We start from the raw sequence: 21186 nt of genomic DNA, 5'->3' as shown, positions 1-21186 counted from the left end.
GAAAAGGAGGACCTTTTTATTCGAAACATTTGTGGCAGCATAATGCACATTAAATTTGCTATATAAAGTTTTGCTATAGTGTCAGAGATACATGTATATGCCAAAAACTGCATTTTATCCCCATGTTCTAATTTTTGCCATGACAGTCATCTTGTTGGATGGGCGGGGTCATCGAATTCATGTTTTAGGCTGATTAGGGCCACGTTTTGTTTTATTTGGCCCAGCAGTTTCAGAGGAGAAGATTTTTTTAAAAGTAAGTGGACGACGGACGCCAGGTGATGAGAAAAGCTTACTTGGCCCATCTTGTTTGTATTGTTCATCATTTGTCATTTTGGGTCCTTTAATAACAGACTATGCTGTACGAGTTTTACTCATAGTTGAAGGCCGTATGTAGATATAAGAAGATGACGTACAGAATGAGTGACATTGAGAAAACTCTCCATTAAAAGCACTAGGTCAAAGTATAGCCTTCAACACGGAGCCTAGGCTCACACCGAACAGAAAGCTTTAAAGAGCCAGAAAAACGACTAGCCTAAAATAATTCCAATCGGAAAACCAACGGTCTTATTTACTAGTGTCTTATTTATATAAAGAACGAAAGCACTTTTACGAATGTGACCTATCAAATTATACTATTTACCAGATTTGTAATAACATAAGCAACAACGGGTGTCACATGTGGAGCAGGATCTTCTTACCCTTCCGGAATACCTGAGATCACCCCTGTTTTTAGTGTGGTTCGTGTTGCTTAGTCTTAAGTTTTCTATATATGTTGTGTGTTCTGTACTATTATTTGTCTATTTGTCGTTATATTTTTGCCATGGTGTTGTCAGTTTATTTTCAATCTGTTAGTTTGACTGTGACTTTGGTATCTTCTGTCCCTCATTAACGAACAAACGACAACCACCGAACAATATTGTCCTGGCTTAGGACAGGTGTAAATAAGTGCAGCGTGTTTTAACGTTTTTAATATGCGTTTTAATGTTATAGTTGTTAACTGCTGTATCATTTGATCGCTTGTATAGATTTGTCTAATTGGCAATAAAACCACATCATTTGGATAAGAACATTTTATTATATAGTTAGACTTGCTACATGTCCCTTCCTAATGTTTTTTCTTCTTTTTTTCAATGTTGCCCCTTTAATAGTTTTACTGCTATAACTAGGAGATTACAATTATACTGACATCTGCAGGGGCAATCAGTAGGCTAGCACTTATCAGTAAACATATAAATTAGTAAGAGAAAAATAATAGAAAGGGAATTGTAGCAAGTCTATTATATAGTGTACTCAATTTTAATTCATATTCGACACCTCTTACATCACTGCCGCTTCAATATTTAAAGGATATCTCAAATTTTCGGAATACAACTGCATGCAAACCTTAATTATCACTTAAGAGATGTGAAAAATAAATATAAACAAATTGTATCTATGTAGTGTATATATTTTTAGGTAATTAATGTAATAATTCAAATCAATGCAACGTCTTTATGGGAACGAATATATAACTAAGATTTAGATTACAGTTATATATATAGATGGTGAATGTTATTATTTTGTTTTTTGGCTTTAAGGAGGCAGCAACCAAGAAAATAGGGTCAATTAGTAAAGTTATCGATTAATCGATCTGTCAGAAAATAAACAGGTCTCATTTGGTTAATGAAAACGCTTTTTATAATGCTCATTTGTATTTTGTCCATCTTATGAGTTAAGCGTTTATCAACTGATTTTTGTGGTTCGTTCTAATGTTGTACTGTTATACCACTGTCCCAGGTAAGGAGGGGGTTGGATTACGCTAACATGTTTAACCCCGTCAGATTATGTATTTATGTGACTGTCCCAAGTCAAGAGCCTGTAATTCAGTGGTTGACGTTTGTTTATATGTTACATACTAGTTGTTTTAGTTCATTTTTTTCATATAAATAAGGCTGTTAGTTTTCTCGTTTGAATTGTTTTACATTGTCATTTCGGAGCCTTTTATAGCTGACTATCTGGTATTGGCTTTGCTAATTGCTGAAGGCCGTACGGTGACCTATTATAGTTGTTAATTTCTGTGTCATTTTGTTCTCTTTTGGAGAGTTGTCTCATTGGCATTCAAACCACATCTTCTTTTTGATACCATATACCGTATTTTTTCCTCTATATTGTAATAGTTCGTATTGGCGGTACACATGTACATGTACATGTAATAGCTCTTTGAAGGCCAACAATTTGAAACTATAAAATTGGAGAATTTCTGACAGTTTCTTCACATTTTATTTATCAAAACATGATATCATTAACGGTGGCATTTGTGAGAATTTTATAATAATAAGGCATATTTTGGTTTTTCTAATTCATGAGCTGTAAATGCAAAATGTTAGTTGCTTACGGAATACACTCTTGCATCAAAGACAGAGAAACACATCAAAATGATGTTGGAATTATCATTTGCATCACTAAGAAAATACCATGAATACAAATTAAACTGTCATTTCAATAAAAATGTGTTAGTTGACAGAAACCACATGTTTTATTAATCTGATTCTGATTTGATCATTGGTGGATACATAAATTAATCAAATCAAATCAAATACTTTTATTGCCATAAAAATCATCAACATGAGCTTTGACAAAAATTACATATATATCAAAATAAACAATAACATTTTAAAAAAGACCTTAAAAACAAAATGTATCAGTTCAAATTATTGTTTTAGGTCTCCCGTCCTCAGTTCTAATGACTGTCTTATAAAGGAAAATAAGTTTAAGCATGTCGTTTTTATTTCGTAATAATCACGTGTAGATATCGATCTCAAATTAGACAACGCCAGTTTTTTTTTTCCATAATGGTGTATTAAAAACGCCATTTAATGAGATAGAATTGACAGCAATGGGGCCAACATTTAGTACTTAATATTTAACAGAGCAGCTCCCCATCTATTGAGTAAAATATTTGTTCTGAAATGCAATATATATATTTTTTATATAGTCAGTTCCAGGTAGAACATACATGTTTTCTCCTTCCGGGCAGGCATAAGGAGGTAAACAGACAAAAATTACAAACTTCCTCTCAACGTCTATTCTGTCTTCTTTAACCGGCCATTTAAACTTGTTTTTGCCACTCGGATGCATGAACGTTATTGTTATACTTTCCTTCTCCTTGTCAATCTGTTTGACCAATCCGGGATACCAGGTCTGCTCAAACGCCACGATTACCCATATACCTTGAACAATATATTCAAACGTGCGTGACTCCTGAAAATATGGATAAATATATGAGATGATTATATACATCGTCTAAACATCAGTCCAACAATGTTAGATGAAAATTTTTTGTTCTTCCCTCTCCGGAATTCGAACTGGTGCCTTATATATACATAAAGGATGGTTTAAATTAATGATAAAAAATTAGTTTTATAAAATAAAACTGTTCATGACAAAATGACAAAATCTAATAACTATTTGCATACTTTTTAACCAAAGGGTTGCAATTTTAATTATGAACGTTTTTTGGATATGTTTGCCATGCTGTTTAGAGCAAAATCTTGGAAACCAAGGAAATATACGCACTTGTTTCCAAATTCAAAGATACAGTAAGGCCTTGACCACGGTGCTAGCTTAACATTCTCACCGCACTACAAGCTTAATACAATTCCTAGCACTGATTTTCGGTAGTTCAAACGACAATTTATTGATGTTTACAAACCTGAGGTATATGGTGAAATGCCAAGCCACTCAGAAATTTTCTGTTTTTCTCTATACTGTCCATCCTCATTTGTTCATAGCTTGACATCTAAAACAATATAACATTCATATACTATTTAAGGGATCTAACACAGGCAAGTGTGTCTGATTTATGTCAAAACACCATGGTTTATGATCTGATAGCGCTTTTGTGTAAGCTGTCGCTTCGTTAATACAAATTGAAATTATTACAGTAATAACATTAAATGTACCAATTGTCCTGCACTGGATGCAAATTTCGACAATACATGTCTCTTCAGTGATGCTCGTGGCCAAAATATTTTAAACCCAAAGCCTATATAAAAGGTGAAAAGCTATAATCCAAAAGGTCCAAAAAGTATAGCCAAATCGTGAAAGGAATCAGAGCTCTGCATGAGGGAGATACATCCCTTAATTTTTTTTTTTATAATTTCTAACATTTTGTAACAGCAAAATTTAATAACACAAAAAATAATAGTTATATTGATGTTTGTAGTGATTTGTACTTTATAATGTACGAACATGTAATTGCAGTTTTATGTATAGAAAAAATGTAATTGCTTACTCGAGGTCGAGTTGGGCTGGCATCGCTAAAGTCATCTTTATTTCCAACTTCTTCTACCTCTGTCTGCTCTGGTAAAGGTTCAATACCATCCATTAATTCAATTTCTAAAATCACAAGAAACAATATAATGACTTTACCTAAAGGTATTTGATTGTCTATTAAAAATAAAAATATCAGGTTGTGTGAACTTACTTGTAGAACATACACAAACACTAAAGAATTAAGCTTGTTTTTATACTGAACTGTTCATTACTGTCTAAGGTTAGGGGAGGGTTTGGCGCCAGAAAAATAGTTTAACCCCGCATCATACTGTATATTCCTTTCCTTAACTGTGACTCTACGATATTTGTAATGTAAATAAGTCAAAATATCAAACTCAAAACAAAATATCAAACTTAAGTAACAAATGAAGATTTCATAGTGTAGTCATATTGTAAGGCTTACCCGACATCTGAGGCAACTTATCTTTTCTGCTCTTTCCTTTCGAACTACCTTTTACTCCTATGAATTCAAATTGTAGAATAGTTATGAAAAAAACAAGGTAAGCAATAATCTTTAAAAATCTCCTAATCCAAAAGTTTAAACAATCATGTTTCACTTTTCTGTCAGGGTTTATGTTAAACCTATTATTTTCTTGATAATTTGCACAAATAAAAAAAAACCAAAGGATTGAGTGATAAACCTTTTTGGCAAATAACGATATGAATGTGAATAAACATGGCGGTTTATTCTTGCATAGAAAACGACGTTCTTTTCTGCTGACGCTCCAGTTCTTACAATCATAACATTTTCGAGCAGAATTATCGCACTCATACTCATATATCAACCAACTAAAGTACTAGACTTAGTGTTTTGAGCACACATTTTGTAATCCGAGCACCAAGTAATGTTTTATGACACAGGAACTATTGAAATCATTTAACAATCACTTTTCCAATGTGACAGCAAATGTTTTTTGTTGTGACGTCAATATTTTATGGGAACCTTTGTTTACGATGTCTTGTAATGGCGGAGAAATTGCGATAAGATGTATTATGATTTAAATATTATGTCATTCAATTTAAAAACAAAATTAATTTAATAAGAATTAAATACCTGTTTTTTCAATTGTTTTCTTCTGTTTGTTCTTTACGGATGGTGATTTAGTACCTTAAAAATACAAAAAAATATCGAATATTATTCACTGACCAACTTTCCTTTTTTTCTCAGCAAACCAACTTTACAGGCCGCGATATCATGCCAAATACTGTAGACATAGTATTAATATATAACAACATGTTGGTCACTTTAAGTGTTAAGAAGTTTGAAAAATAAAAAGTGCCATAAATCACATCTATACTATTAAACGAGAAGACCTCATTTTTGGTGTCGCTTCTCTTCTTTCCACAATAAATTAATCAACACGCCTCTGTGTCCTATGGGTACAGTGCATAGTCGCATTTGTCATCCATTCATATGATTATTCAGATTGAGTTATTTTAGGAGAAAAACGGGAAAAAAGGCATCCGGATATTGTCCCGTCATTGTACGAAATTTTAAGTCAGATTAGACTTCCGGTTTGCGTTTTTCTGTATACTTTGAACATACATATACTACGAATAAAGTGTATTTTCAGAATTTTATCTCCTATCATTTTCAAGTTTACTATCCACGGCGGTCACAGAGTTTATAAAATAGAGAGGGTCTGTATACTATATCAATGATCACCATAGATCGATTAGTAAACTTAGAATTGAAAGTAAATACGCTTATTTATATAGTAATGAATGTTCATAATATACAGATAAGCGCTAAAATTATTCATGTGAACTTTTGATACAGTCATTAAATCTTTTACAAAATTCATTGATTACAAAAAAAGAAGATGAGGTATGATTGCCATGTTGAGACAACTCTTCACAAGAGACCAAAAACTATAGGTCACCGTACGGCCTTCAACAAAGAGCAAAGCCCATACCGCATACTCAGCTTCAAAAGGCCCCGAAATGACAATGTAAAACAATGCAAACGAGAAAACTAGCGGCCTTATTTATGTACAAAAAATGAACGAAAAACAAATGTGTAACACATAAACAAACGACAACCACTGAATTACAGGCTCCTTAACTGTTCATAACATACTAAATGTATGTTCATATTGAAATTGATAGAAAACCAAAAATTGGGAACTTTGGAAATAAAGGTGGAGGGTAAAAAAAACCCAAATATTGGGAACTTTGGAAATAAAGGTGGAGGGTAAAAAAAAATTATTTCCTGTCCCCAATAACCTATGACTTATGATACTTTTGCTGAAATTCTCCAGTCATTCCCAACAACACTTTACATACTACTACGCTCTGAATGCCCGCGATTTCGCGGGTGTGTTCTAGTGCTTTTTAAAATAGGGCGACAAAGCGTTGACCGCACACATTGTACGCTTCAGGCTAAAATGTGCGCATTATCAACACTTTTATATCATAATAAAAGCATGTTATTTAAGAAATAATTCATGGAAGCCATAGATTTGTTGGAAATTTACACATGGCCTGGGCCGTGATATTCGAATTTTATCCTGAGCGTTAGCGAGGGATAAAATTAACGAATATCACGGCCCAGGCCATGTGTAAATTTAAAACAAATCTATGGCTTCCATGAATTATTTCGATTCTAATAGGACAAATACGATCATTAAAAAACTGATGATGGGTACACCGTGTGTGTGGCTGTTCTATTTTACCCACTGTTCGATAAATGTAAAACAAATCTTATAAACCTGCATGAATGATTTCTTAACTAACCGCTAGAAAAAAATGTGATTACTTTTTTTACTTTTCAGTTAACCCAACATTTGCAATTTTAAATTTACATTTTTTATCGTAAGCTTCCGTCAAATTCACTGTAACCAAGGAGCCGCCATGTTGACTTGCTGAAATCAGTAAATGTGCGAATAATGCAATAGAACAGAAAACAAGCAACACCTACCTCAATACTTTATTTTGATGCAATTGTATCCGAGTTTAGAAGGGAAATGCAATAGAAAAACCTTCAGCTTTGACGTTTTCATTCGAATGACGTCATGTTTTGAAATGACGTTAATGCGCAAAAATCATTACTGGAATTTCGCGGAATTTTAATTTATTTTGTTTTTGTCCATTTTTCCGTTCTCTAATGTGTAAATTCTTTTTCTTATGCATCAGAATCAGAATAAATGTTCTGTAGGGTTTTATTCAATTGTAATTGTTAACACAGCGAAATCCACTACCGTTTACACATAGGTTACGATACATGTGGATTTACGTGGGAGGCATATTTAAACAGCCATTTGTGTACATCTTGGAGTCTGCGCTAAGTATAGATATATCGAGAATTTTATCACGGTGTTGTTTACAAAGCGAAAGAAGCACGTCATATTAGAATCTCAAATATTACACTAAATGTCTTGATATTATAAGTCAAAACTATGTAATAACAAGCGAAAGCAAGTTTTTCCGTTTTTTAAAATTATTATTAAATACTCATAAAACGTGAAACAAGGACGACTTATTCTGGTCCGGCGGATTCAAAATTAGGTATATAGGAACCAAAATGTTACCAATGCTTCCCCTAGAAAAGCAAAAATATATAGAAACATTCATTTTGGGGCATCCAATCAAAACATTTGGACAGGGGTTTCTTGACGTTGCCCATCAGTCTGTTAGGTTACTCATGGCAAATAATGTTGCTATAAAATGTATTTAAAAAAAATAAACTTTTCCAAAAGTTACTACTTTTTGTATAAGACCTTGAACTTTGAATAAATGACACCAGAATCATTAGAAGCCTCCCTTTCTCTGTATCTGTAATTTTAACAAGTTTTGTTTGAATCAGTCAAAGGAAACTTAAGTTATTCCCCGGAAACATAATTTCCAAACGTTTCTACAACCAACGGCTACTTATTAATACCAAATTATATTTTCTGCTTGATTTGAATGTAACTTATATTACCAAATTATATTTTCTCCAAAATCTAAATTGGGAATATAAGTAACATTGAAATCAAGCATGGTTGATTTAAGTTCCAATATAAAAGCCGTTTGTTTCGAACATACATGTATTATCGTTGCACTATTTACACGCTGTACACATTTCTGTTATTCTAGCTATACATTAACTATTGATGGTATCTATTCCAAAAACATAATTATAGTTATACAATTTCAGAATCAAATCAGTGTCCTTGAATATCTACCCATGACCTTGAGATACTGTAAATGTGTATAAGATGATAGAAACTACAAATTTCGAAATTTCCGTCCGCATATTGCAGTTTTTCTTGGTGTTCAAAATCACAAAATAAGCAAAAAACAAAATTATACCATACTTACTCCATAGCCATGTTAAAGGACAACCACTGAATTACAGGCTCCTTAAATGTTCATAACATACTAAATGTATGTTCATATTGAAATTGATAGAAAACCAAAAATTGGGAACTTTGGAAATAAAGGTGGAGGGTAAACAAAAAACAAATATTCGGAACTTTGGAAATAAAGGTGGAGGGTAAAAAAAACATTTCCTGTCCCCAATAACCTATGACTTATGATACTTTTGCTGAAATTCTCCAGTCATTCCCAACAACACTTTACATACTACTACGCTCTGAATGCCCGCGATTTCGCGGGTGTGTTCTAGTCAATTATGAAAAACCGAAGTGATCAAATTTAACAGATTTTTTTTACAATTCATAATAATAATACATGATAAGACTTCTGTTGTGACATAAGGATTGAGAAAGAGATTGTTTTTTTTTCATTTTACAGAACAAACCATTGGTATCAATTTAACAAAACATTTATACGTCACTAGCGTCGACAGATATATTTAGAAAATGCATTTGAAACATGCATCTATAAAAATATTTTGAATAATTATTTACCTTTTTCTTTGCTTGCTTTGGTCTGTTTCTTTTTTGGAATTGGGGAGTCAATGTCTGAAAAGGATAAGTAAATAATTGTTAATATAAATATATATATATCGTGGCCACAAGTTACATTTTTTTCTGTTTGTATTAAATTTATATTAAGATCCCATGTTGATACATCTTGTGATCAATTTTATTTGGCAATCGCCAATGGCAGTCAGCAGGGTTAAAGAACATCAGTTGTTCGACCTGTTAATCAAATTCGGTTTTTTTAATATACTTTTTCACTTTTTTGGTCTTTTGGAAAATGTTGTTTGTGCTGTTCTTAGACCCTTCTACAACGAAATTTGTTTTACATGCACACGTATAAAAATTGCGGTTTTTGTCCAACGCAATCATAGGTTTGAACGTAGTTTTCAATTTAGACTCGTATATATATATACAGACAGGTCTTTTTTTTTTTTAAATCAACAGTAAATGAAGTATTCATATCGAAATCACAACTAAAGTTTATCATGCAGTATTATATCAAATATAATCTTATTTTGACGTAGTCTCTAGATTATTTTTTTTCTGTTTGTTGATACATATACGCTGTAGACCTTCTTTTAAAAGTATACTAACCAATTGATAAAGTGTCATTGGAGGGGACAGTTGCCGTCTGTTCTAGCATTTTCTTTTGACTTTCAGCTAGTTGCTTGGAATGTCCGGGTCCAATGTTTAATTTGCTGGGAGTTACCAAAGTAACGTTTTCAATAATATCTTCATGTGTTGGGAATAACATGTCTATACCGTTTACTTTCTTTAACTCATCGCTGCTGAGAGCTGGTTCTCCTTTTTTTACTTTGTCGAAGAGCTCTCCTAACCCGAGATATTTCGGTCTAGTCTTTCTGTTTTTCTTGACATCTTTAATCACAAATACTGCTGTAACCGGATCAGCCTTCAGCCTTTTTAACCTTGTTAGTTGACATTTAATTTGTTTAATAACTTCACATTTTATACGACGATCATTCGACAAATTTGCCAAGTACTCTTTTTCTTCTGATTTATATATCTTTTTTTCACCGATTTTATATTTACGTGATTGGTCACATTTCATTCTGAAAAATAAACGATGGAATATGTAAGGTTATCAATAAAATATTCTATTTTGATTAGTATGCCCTACATATAGAATACATTTCAATCACTGACCAACTGACCCCCTCTCCAATATCCATCTCATTAATTAAGCGATACAATATGGGAAGGAATATGGTAACATTTTTAGAAAAATGTTTGAAATGACAATAGCATCATACACATTAAAATCCTTTTGTCTATATACAAATTATATTTGTAAATTAATTTATCGTATACAAACAAGGAATTTCATACTTACATGTTAGTTCTAGATTGAAAATATCTATAACTGAAATGTAGCCGATTACATGTAGATACAATTTAGTTTATAATTTATTCTTAAATAAACTCCGTATTGTCAATCAATTTTCATGTACCATCTTACACTGATGTAAAAGATATACAACTTCTGTGATTTTTCTATAGTTTGATCAAATCATTAAACTTTCAAATGATCTAATTCTAAAAGTATTGGACGATAAATTCGATTACAAAAATACATTCATCATTGTAAAAACGAAAATGAAAACAATATTGAGCGATACAATCTGACAAGGATCAATTAATGCTTCGGTACTAATCTCACCTTGAATGTCATAATAAAGTGCCGAAATCGACTGACTCATCTTCCCCAATATTACATTCACTTTGGATTACATCTTTAATTTCATAGTATAATGTGAGGTATACATCTTTTTTTAACTGCCCTCCGTCAATACTGTGAAGAACATTCTCATAATGAGATCGTAAAATATTGTCCTTCAATTCATCATGAATCAAATGTTCTGTTTTTCTTATTATGTCAATCTTTGATAATTTGTTCATGTGACTTGCAATTTCTTCATCAGACACGTAAACTGGTTCGTTTTGATTAACTATTAAATTGGGCTCTTCGTTCAAAACCTCAGTGTTGATGTGATCCATTCGTTTTAAAGTCGATGTTTCCAGAAATTTTAGTAACCCAGGGTGCAGTTTGGATCCACTTAAACCACAAAAGGTTTCATTTTCAGGTTTAAGATATGTTCTCAAAGTTTGCCGGAAGGAGTTTACAGCAAATTCTATATCGACATGCTTTGTCTGATAGTTGTTTGATCTGTGTGTCCCTACCCACGAGGACACCAAATTTTGAAGATCTTCTATGTATTGCAAATTACAGCAAATAGCATCCCATGTTTCATTGGATGGTATAGAGCCACTAGGGATAAACTGCTTTACAGCTCTATTTTTTTCTTCCAGTAAGAAATCTAGATCTTGTCCTTTGGAATTGTGTCCGCTAACCGTAAATGCTGTGTTGTTGTCCCAAATATTCTTTACTTCGTCAGGCATAAAGTGATATTGCAAAGTATCAAACAGTTCAATGTCGCGATAATGGGGATGAGAGCGACCATAGAAAAGTTCTTTAAGATGAAATTTTGCGCTTTGAACCAGACAGCTGTTATTTCGTCTGACACCCATTCTTAAATTTATAATTGCCTGTGAAAATCTGAAAACCTGCAAATGTAAATATGCCCATCTCGGATTTGACGACATGAATTCCTTATAAAATAAGAGATATTTATCTGGTGTCGGCATTTCTCCTTGTTTCATCATGTATCTTACAAATGGCACTACCATTTCCTTTAAAGAGGTAGTGTGAAATACTAACAGAAGCTGCCAGGCGACATGATGGTCTTTACATGTTTTTGCAAAGTTTTTTGCATTATCGGAGGTAAACTGCATGATCTCGCACATCTTCTCCAAGAATGGCGTCCAGTTAAGTTCAAAAAAGGACTTGATGACATTCATCTCGAAGTGTCCCAATCCAATTCGCATATAAAGCCAATCAAATTCTAAGGAAAATGTTGAGCTTTTGCCTTGGTGTTTCAATTTATGATGATCCTTGTATGCCTTTCTGTTTAAAAATGCTTGGTTACAGTAAGAGCAAATAACACTTTCTGTTAAAAGTTTTTGATACAAACTATGAGGTCTACCGTCACAACAAACAAAAGTCCAATGTCTATTGTTACCCTCATATCGTTTGATGCCAGAGCTTATGCCTATGCTTCGTAGTATCAACGCAACGGCCTCGTTACTATTCGGGTTTAAAAAAACCGGTCTACCCATCATAAGTTTGGTTGATTCTTTATGATTAGATGGCACGTGCTCAAATCTTTGGTGTCCCGAAATAGCAGTTGCGGTTTCGAGCGGTGTATTTAGAGAAATTTCTTTTGAGCCAACACTTTTACTTACATCGTCACACTTTTTGGTTCTTTGTTGTGCTTGTTTGGCTTCTTTGATGCCTTCTCTTTCTTGGCAATTTTCGCAAATCTGCTTTCTTTTTGGATTTTCTGTCCCACATCTAGTGCAAACAATGATGTTTTTCTGTCTACTCTCTTGGTGTGCTTGCTTGTCTACGTAATCAATGATTTCATCGTTTGCGTTTTCTTGTTCGTTCAGTACATCTTTAATGGCTTTAGAGAGAAAAAAGTACATTTGGTCATAATGAATTTTCTCAAGTGTGGTAAATAGAGGAAGACTGCTGTCTCTAATTTGTGAAACCTCTTTGATAAAGTACTCTTTGTCTGTCTTGATCCTTTTTACCCTTTCTGAATTCGTTTCATTGGAACTAGCATTTTTTAACTTTTCAATGAAGTGATTGACTGAAAACCAATTTTTAGGTTTGAAGTTCTCGTTAAGTTGTACGTTGGAGTTTTCTTTATCGTGCATTGTTGTATTAACAATAGTTGTTATGACAGAAGTGAGGGATTTTGAACCTTCACCTAATCCTCTTTTGTAACCTACCACTTGTTCATTGTCAAAACCTGTTATGAGTGTACCATCCGGACATTTTGGGACTGTTTCAGCATATGTAGAAAGCCAATGCTTTAATGTTTTGTAGCTTCCACCAGGGCTACTCTTACCAAGGGCATCTATAGCTACACGGCTGCTAGTTTTTGTATACATATCTAGAGATACCAAAAAGGCAAAAGGAGCAACTAGCTTTCTATTTCTCAAGTTATATAGGTATTCCATTGCTCGACAGTATAGAAATGCATCGGTTGAGTTTATTTGGTCAATGAAGTCAAAACTATTTCCGGCCAATCCAGTCATGAAGTTAAATAAAACTTTGTTTCTTTTGGATAACCACTCTACCGGACTCAAAGCCTGTAATATTTCTCTTGATGTATAATGTTTTGAAATGCAGTCACAGTCTTTCAATATGTATTCATTTTGGTTTTTACCAATTTCATAAGTCAATTTTGTTAACTCAAATTCAGATAATACCTTTGGAAATTTACTGATGAAATTAGATTTTTCCTCCTGGTTTAATCTGTTAAAAGACTTGATAACATCCTGTGCTGTTTCAGCAGTTTCTTCTGCGTGTACAGATAAAGTTATTTCATTTGCATAGGGTAGAATGAGTACTTGATCTGACTTAGTATGAGCTACATGTATTGGTTCAATGTTATTATCATTAAGCTGTAGTTGCAATGGTGCGTGTACTGACGATATATGCTGACTATGATTGTCTGCAACTTCTTCTGTACATGAATATTCTTTAACTAAAGATTTTAAAGTTCCTCTGCGTTTTCTCTTTCTTTTGTTAATTGGCGAGCAAATCGAACAATTACCTTCGACTAAATGGGGAGTAAACTTAACAGGCTCAACGCTGGTCCTGAATACAGTCCTCTCTGTTTGGGATTTGGCAAATCTTAGGAGCATTTTTTCATGGTATCTGCATATTGCATCGGGGTGGACATGAGGATCGTCCAAGGATATATCTATTTGAAACAACTCCATCATCTCCGTGCGAAAAAAGTCCTTTCGCTTAGTGCCATGCTGGAGGTCATTGGTTCCACAAATTCTGCACATTCCAAGAAGTTTTTCAGAATGTCCATCTACTTTTGTAGCTGTCCTATAATGCAAATGTGTCCTTACTAAAATATATATATCTATACATTTTTTGTTGTCACTTAGACCCCAAAAAGTACGTTCCGAAATTTTTGTCATATGTTGCTCTTTATATATTCTGTTTGATCGAATCTATAGTGACCTGTTGATTGATAAATACCTTGTACTCTGAGTGCCTATTGGCAGAATAGTTCAAAACTCTTTTTTACGGCTATCCGTTTATGCATGCGAACATGTTCAATATCGACAGCCAAATCATGTGATTGCTTTAAAACACATTTCTTAATACAAAACTTTATCAGATTGTTTGGGCGTTTTACATTGGACAACTCTTTCTCTTATTCTCTGTGTCTAAAAAATCTCCATACAGTTAAAATAAATAAATCGTGCAAAATAATTTGAGGACTCCATTGAAAGTAAACTTCAAGGAAATTATAACTACTGGATCTTTTTATAAGAAATTCAATTGAAGCCATATATCAATGACTTTTATTCTTGAAGGTAAAACATAATAAGAGAGAGCAATGTCCCCTACCCCATCCCCCTTTTTTACCATTTCTTTAGATTAAAACAATAAATGCTGTATACTATAAAGTAATATTGATTTGAGTTCTGATTAGTTTAAGTAAATGGAAGCAGTTGCCACGCTTAATGAAAAAATGCATATTTTTAATGACTCCGACGTGCAGAAATGGTAGATATTTTCTATACTTTGTAAAATGAGAATAATATTTTCGGCGCATTTTTTAAACCTTTTCGATTAAATGTCATTATAATCCTGTATCATCCAATCAGATGCCGTATCGGATTCTATTATGAATACCATCTTGGGTATTTATAATAAAAAAAACTTGCCTCGAAAATGTAAACAAATAATTGCGCTCTTGTAACCATCAAGTACTTGTACCTTAAATGATTCCTGCATATAACACGAATCTTAAGTATATTCAACGATATCGCCAAATGTTAACTATAAACAACTAATGTGTATATAAACAAGAAAAAGTTTCATATAAAGATAAACAGTTTTGCTATTTTATTTAAATATTGAACAACGAATTCATTTTGCTATTGTGTAAATTAGTGCATGAAATTAGGCTTACGTCATACTACATTTTGTGGGTGCATCTAATACCAAAACTAGTTTATCGCATACCAACAAATTACCCACGAACTTATTAATCACGGTGTGTAAATGATACAGCTATATGCCAGCAAGATGACCTTGAAAAACTTAACTGCATAACGATTCAATTGCATAAATAGTGCAGTAAATGTGCCAGATGTCTCACACCTGCTAGATAAGTTCAAGGACAAGGTTATTATCAGCAGTGGTAAACGATACTAATGTGAATTCAAACAACAGCTGACATAGTTATGGCATCAACACACGTACATTACAGATTCCTTAATTGTTATTATTTCGTTTTGTATGCTTATAATGAATTATATAAAGTTGTTTACCACTGGTAGTGGACATTGTTTTATAGTGTAAATAAATTCAAATCAAATACATTGTCACAATATCTTATGAAAAACATCGAGTGACCGCAAAATTTCAATAAAGTGATCATTTGGTTTATTATTTTTTCCATGAAATTTAAAAGAATCATCTCGTGTCGAGGTCCACAATGATCCTGTTTGTAATATTTAAGGATATTATCCATACATTCAATGTCCAAACCATGCAGTTTTCCTTACATCGTTCCTATGTTAATGTACTAACAATATTTTTTATGTTTTCTCAACTTAACAAGGCTTTTCGGTGTGAGCAAAGGGTACGTGTTAAAGTCTGACGAGTGTATTTTGACCTATAACGGTTTACTTTAACAAATTGTGATTTGAATGGAGAGTTGTATCATTGACACTCATACCACATCTTCTTATACATGTATCTAGATGGTTGGTTGCAGATATCTACGAATAAAGCCTTCGATTTTTAATAAGTTAAGATTGCAACTTAAAAAAAACCCAGATATCTTTATTTAAGCCGGTAAATTGCATATTTCTTTAGAAATGGCTATTTTGTCGGCACCAGCAATAATATATGTATTAAATAACAAAATATGATGGCACTGACAATATGGAGATTATGTATGTGATATTAAATGATGATAATTTCTTCTTTTTCACAACCAGATCTCCATAAATTGTTAATACTCTCTGTGATTTCGGCGTTAGATTTTGCAATAAAAGTTTCATCTATTTTTTTGTAATTATGTTCATATCTTTAATATTTGTATATAAAGTGAATTTGTTATTTTGCCGTTTCCAAGTGAATTCGATATCATTAACTTTTAAAAGTACTATGAAAATGTTCACTGTCAAGATAAAAGAATCAAATAATATTGACATACATGTACCGTAGTTAAATATATCAGAAATCAGCTAACAATACTTGAGACATCACTGTTAAAAATCATTTATAAGCCAAAGTTTAAATAACTATAGAGAATTTTAAACAAAACAAAAATATTGAGCATCCATTTAATGCAATGACATCTTATTTAAATTTGAATTTGAATTCAGTCAATCTAATGCTGTATGTATGCATAATATTAAAATTTCAGATTTTTTAACTGAATGTTGTAAATTTTGCTTTTGAAATAAAGTCCAGCATATGTGAAAACAAAGTAGGTTTTTTTTAACTTGGCTTCCCTTACCTAATGCCATCAAAATAGCGTATTTTATTTCTTTCCAGCGTCGGCAACAAATTCAATGGTTTGCTGGTGCCGGTAAAAGGGCCATTCCTATAGACACATATGCTATTTTGCCGGCTTGAATTTTAATTTTTAATCATAGCCGGTAACATAGCCACTCCCTTAATAGAAGTCATGACCGTACTTAAATAATTATGTCATGGCTGAAATATTGTCAAATCGATACAAAGTGCATGTTTAGCTTGAGAAACTATCTTTATTGAGCTTTCATTTTTGCAGATAATAAAATGCCATGTTATAATCTGATAATATTTGTTGTATACACAGACAGTAGTTATTTGACATATAATATCAGTAGTGTTAAGTAATTCAATTTCGATATATTTTCAAAGGGAATGATAAAATTCTACCGACACATATAGTAATGTAGTACATGTATGTAATACTTTCATTCCCTTTGAAAATATATCGAAATTGAATTACTTAACACGACTGATATTATATGTCAAATAACAACTGTCTATGTATACAACAAATATTATCAGCTTATTACATGGCATTTCTCATATCGCATGTATTATCAGGTTCAATATCAGCCCAGGAGCCTTTTACGTGGTTTCCAAATTAATAGAAGTTCTAAGAGTAATAAGTTCACGGACGTCGGGCTCTAAATCTAGTTCATTCGATAGGAAATCGTTCCATCATATGCATCAACAGAAAAGAAAAATACTTAGATATGGACGAATCGACAAAAAAAAAAATCAACAATTATTACATACATAATTTACACTGTTTGGGAAAAGTCAAATTTATTTCTCCATGTTTAATGCCTCAAATTGCAAGTAAGGGGGTGAAATTACACTTTAAAAAAATTTGGTCTAGAATTTTAAAGGAAAGGAGTAATTTGGTCCAGCTGAAACATGTTGAAAATTAGCACTTCGGAAGCTGTCAAAAAAGATTTCAAGACGCCCTAAACATAAAATTGTCCATATTTTGAGTTAGACCCGATGAAGTTTTCTATACTTTTGATATAACTTGTCCCAAAAGTGGTACACCACACTGTAAAAGTTTCTTTGACAAAGCGCAGGTGGGATTTTTTTAGTTTTCATTTATGTTCTAAAAGAAATGCACTACGAAATAATTGTGCTCTCGGACAAAATCGATCTTAGAGTAAGGGCCCATCTTCACAATCAAGCAGCAGTTATTCAGGTCAGACACTGCCCTTGAGCGGCATTTTGAAGACCAACCAAAACCAGTTACATAGAACATTTTAAATATTAATGCGATTTACATGTATTATAATTGTCGCCTTTAATTTTTTCGTATATCTTGTTTATCCGTTTTATGCGGTACTCGTCCGTTGGATGTACGTTCGACATCCGTTCTGTCCGTTACGTCTCCGTTTCTCGTCCGTTGTATATATCCGTTGCATGTCCGTTATGCATTCGTTAGGCGTCCGTTTTAGTTTGTCAGTACATCAACGGACGCCCAACTGATAACAATTTTGTCAACGGACAAGTTAGGCGTCCGTTCGTCTTATCCGGTAAGGTGTGACCGATGCTTTAGTCCTATTATTATCCTAATTTATTCCTAATATAAGTCGTAGGACATATCACATGACAGATTATAGAACAGCTTCGACGAACAGTTCCTAGCCCATATGGTTAGTTGAGCTGTTGCGTCCGTATCATGCAAAATGGACAATACATTAATGTTAAGGAAACGAATACATAAAAAAAAAAATTTTACTTACTGTATGATGTCTGATTCTTCTGTTTCTGTCATTTCTTCCTCAAATGAAGGATCTTCAATTATGTCTTGTTCAGTGGTATCCATTGTTCTGTTTGTGTTGTATTCACGCAATAAATCGATGAGAGAAATATAGCAAATTATTCAACTGTGTACCTTTTATACTTCAATATATATATATATAAAGTTAGGAGGGGCAGCTCATTTGTCGGAAGGTTATATATGTTCTTTTTTTATTTGCAAATTCAGCTTTTTTTTTAAGGAAAGTGCTTATCTCAGCAATTCTTTACCTTGGACATCCGCTTGAACTTTGAAATTCCCATAATTTTGTTCTCGCCAACGTATTCGAATGACTAAACGACGAATTCCTTTGGTAATTTATGTTTCCGCTGACCATGATTTGAAATATATTTATATACAATTACTTTATTGTAAAACGTGAAATCATGTCGGGTAAATAAGTTATTGAACTGAGAAAACTGAACAATTTCAGTATTTATTATTGCTAGAATACCTATCATGTATTACATATAGCCACAGCAAATGAAATTGTACAATAAGCATACTCGTCTAATTAATGACAAATTATTTAACTTTATTTGATTTATTAGGGAACATTTTAATTTGTATAAAACATAATTAGAAATAAGGAGATGGGGTACGATAGGCAATGGGACAACTATATGTAAACCGAAGGACAAAAAATGTGAGAAAAAAACTGGTCATTAACTAATCTTTTGTAATATGGTTTAGTGTCTGGTATTTCAGTCTCCTATCTCATGATAATATAGTTTTGTATAAATATTAGAATGCGTTTGTCTAAACAATATTCAATGTCAAAAGTTTCAATAAATTTGAAATTGTAATTTGTGCTCGATCTATACAATCTTGTGTATTACTATTTTGGATTATCAATGTGTGATAACATTGTTATGGCTTCATCCTATACATGCTATACTATGTCCATTTGAATAAATACATTTAAAAATTTCAACAATCAATGAAATTCAATTTAGTTTAAAATAGATGTGGGTAATCAGCTTGCATGTATACATGATTTGAGGATGTTGATACATGTAGAATAGTAAACAGACGATCTTGAAAACCTGAAGGTGCATCCTACAAACGTTCTGAGGAAGATTCAATGAAACTGTAGCCATCCATTGACATTATTTAAAATAAATATCAACACATTATATATCATATATGCATAAACTATTTGCCACTAGACGTTAAGCAATCAATCAATCAATATGGTTTTATTTGATAGGTTTGGGGATATTTCAATTAAACGGATTAGACAATGGATCGCAATAACATAGTTTTATTCAGAAGTCATGAACTAAGTTCTATTGACATGTTAATAGATCGTCTAGTTAATAAAAAGTTTTAAATAAGTTGACTAGACAACGACGTATTCTTGAACAGTGTTGTGTAACCTATCATCAAGGTGAAAAGCGTCTCTACTGTTCTTGACAACGGGACATAGTAAGTGTATATTAATTTTTATCAGAAACAAGAATGTGTCACCAGTACACGGATGCCCGACTTGCATTATCATTTTCTATGTTCAGTGGACCGTAAAATTGCACTTCAATTTGACAATGATATAAGAAAGATCATATCATAAGGAACATGTACATGTGTACATAGTTTCAGGTTGATTGGACTTCAATTTCATCAAAAACTACCTCGACCAAAAACTTTTATCTGAGGATCTGTCGAAGATTATTTGCATGGGTTTTTATTAACTTGCAATTTTTCTATACCAGGTAACACATATATTGAATGGGCTGCGTATTTACATTCATATTTTCTTCAAATAATTATGTCAAATACTAAGTTCTCAGAAATGATAATACGGTGAACGTTAGAATGATTACAGAGAAAACAGTATACTAGTATTAAAGTCATCAAAATTCGAGTACTCCTTCATATTAGTCCTCGCTTAATATTTATACTAGTACATACCAAGTAGCAACACATACAAGGCTATGGACCGTATGCGTATTTGGACCGTCGGCGTACTTTTTCAAAATACTCATACGGTCGGACCGTACGCGTACGTTCTGATTAATATTAAAAAGTTGGTCAAGTGTATTAGATACAAATACATATTATTGTATAGCAATATAATATTTCCCGCAGAACGTAACCAAAAGTTAGCGTGCAATAAATTCTATTATTGCACTAGTGCAATAAATCTTCGAAATTCATGACGTCATCAACGTTTAAATCTTAGTTTAAACCAATTTTTACTTTCAAATATTATATTGCTATACAATAAAAGGGTTATTGCATGAATATTGGGAAATATTGTCCCTCGTAGAACATATATTGCACTCGCAAGCTCGTGCAATATAAAATTCTACTCGGGACAATATTCCCCAATATTCATGCAATAACCCTATATTACAGATCAACAAAACTTAAATCTCAAATTAGTATAAAAAAACTTCAATTGTAATTGAAATAAAAACTGCACATTCTTACTAATTAAAAAAAATCTCGTAATAAACTCTATTAATCTCTTGTATTTATAAAAGAGAGGATATGGTATGACTGCCAATGAGACAACTATCCACAAAAGACCAAAATGACACAAACATTAT

General features: G+C 32.6%; 2 protein-coding genes and 1 long non-coding RNA gene across 6 annotated transcripts in view; 2 read left to right on the top strand and 1 right to left on the bottom strand.

Moving 5' to 3' along the window:
- Positions 1 to 21186, top strand: part of LOC139493888 (uncharacterized) — a 326295-nt gene that overhangs the window by 159454 nt on the left and 145655 nt on the right. The window lies entirely within an intron of this gene.
- The window catches only part of LOC139495037 (uncharacterized), a 56747-nt gene that overhangs the window by 17220 nt on the left and 18341 nt on the right, over positions 1 to 21186 (top strand). The window lies entirely within an intron of this gene.
- On the bottom strand, positions 2570 to 20978 carry LOC139495035 (uncharacterized). 4 transcript variants are annotated; one of them, XM_071283188.1, is made up of 8 exons: positions 18579 to 20978; positions 9777 to 10252; positions 9168 to 9221; positions 5369 to 5422; positions 4718 to 4774; positions 4274 to 4377; positions 3692 to 3778; positions 2570 to 3240 (listed from the first exon to the last, which is right to left on the bottom strand). In XM_071283188.1, exons 1-8 carry the CDS (start codon positions 18659 to 18661, stop codon positions 2923 to 2925), a joined length of 1233 nt encoding a protein of 410 aa, XP_071139289.1. In that variant the 5' UTR covers positions 18662 to 20978; the 3' UTR covers positions 2570 to 2922. The 4 variants fall into 4 exon arrangements, with proteins under 4 accessions (XP_071139289.1, XP_071139290.1, XP_071139288.1 ...); XM_071283189.1 differs by lacking the exon at positions 18579 to 20978 and adding an exon at positions 10861 to 10982; XM_071283187.1 differs by lacking the exons at positions 2570 to 3240; positions 3692 to 3778; positions 4274 to 4377; ... (1 more) ...; positions 5369 to 5422; positions 9168 to 9221 and adding an exon at positions 10861 to 14169 and having other exon boundaries at positions 10146 to 10252.

Source organism: Mytilus edulis, chromosome 11, assembly GCF_963676685.1.
Source record: "Mytilus edulis chromosome 11, xbMytEdul2.2, whole genome shotgun sequence".
Classification (NCBI taxonomy): domain Eukaryota; kingdom Metazoa; phylum Mollusca; class Bivalvia; order Mytilida; family Mytilidae; genus Mytilus; species Mytilus edulis.
Note: the sequence above shows the minus strand (reverse complement) of the source record. Positions and strands in the feature narration are given on the sequence as shown.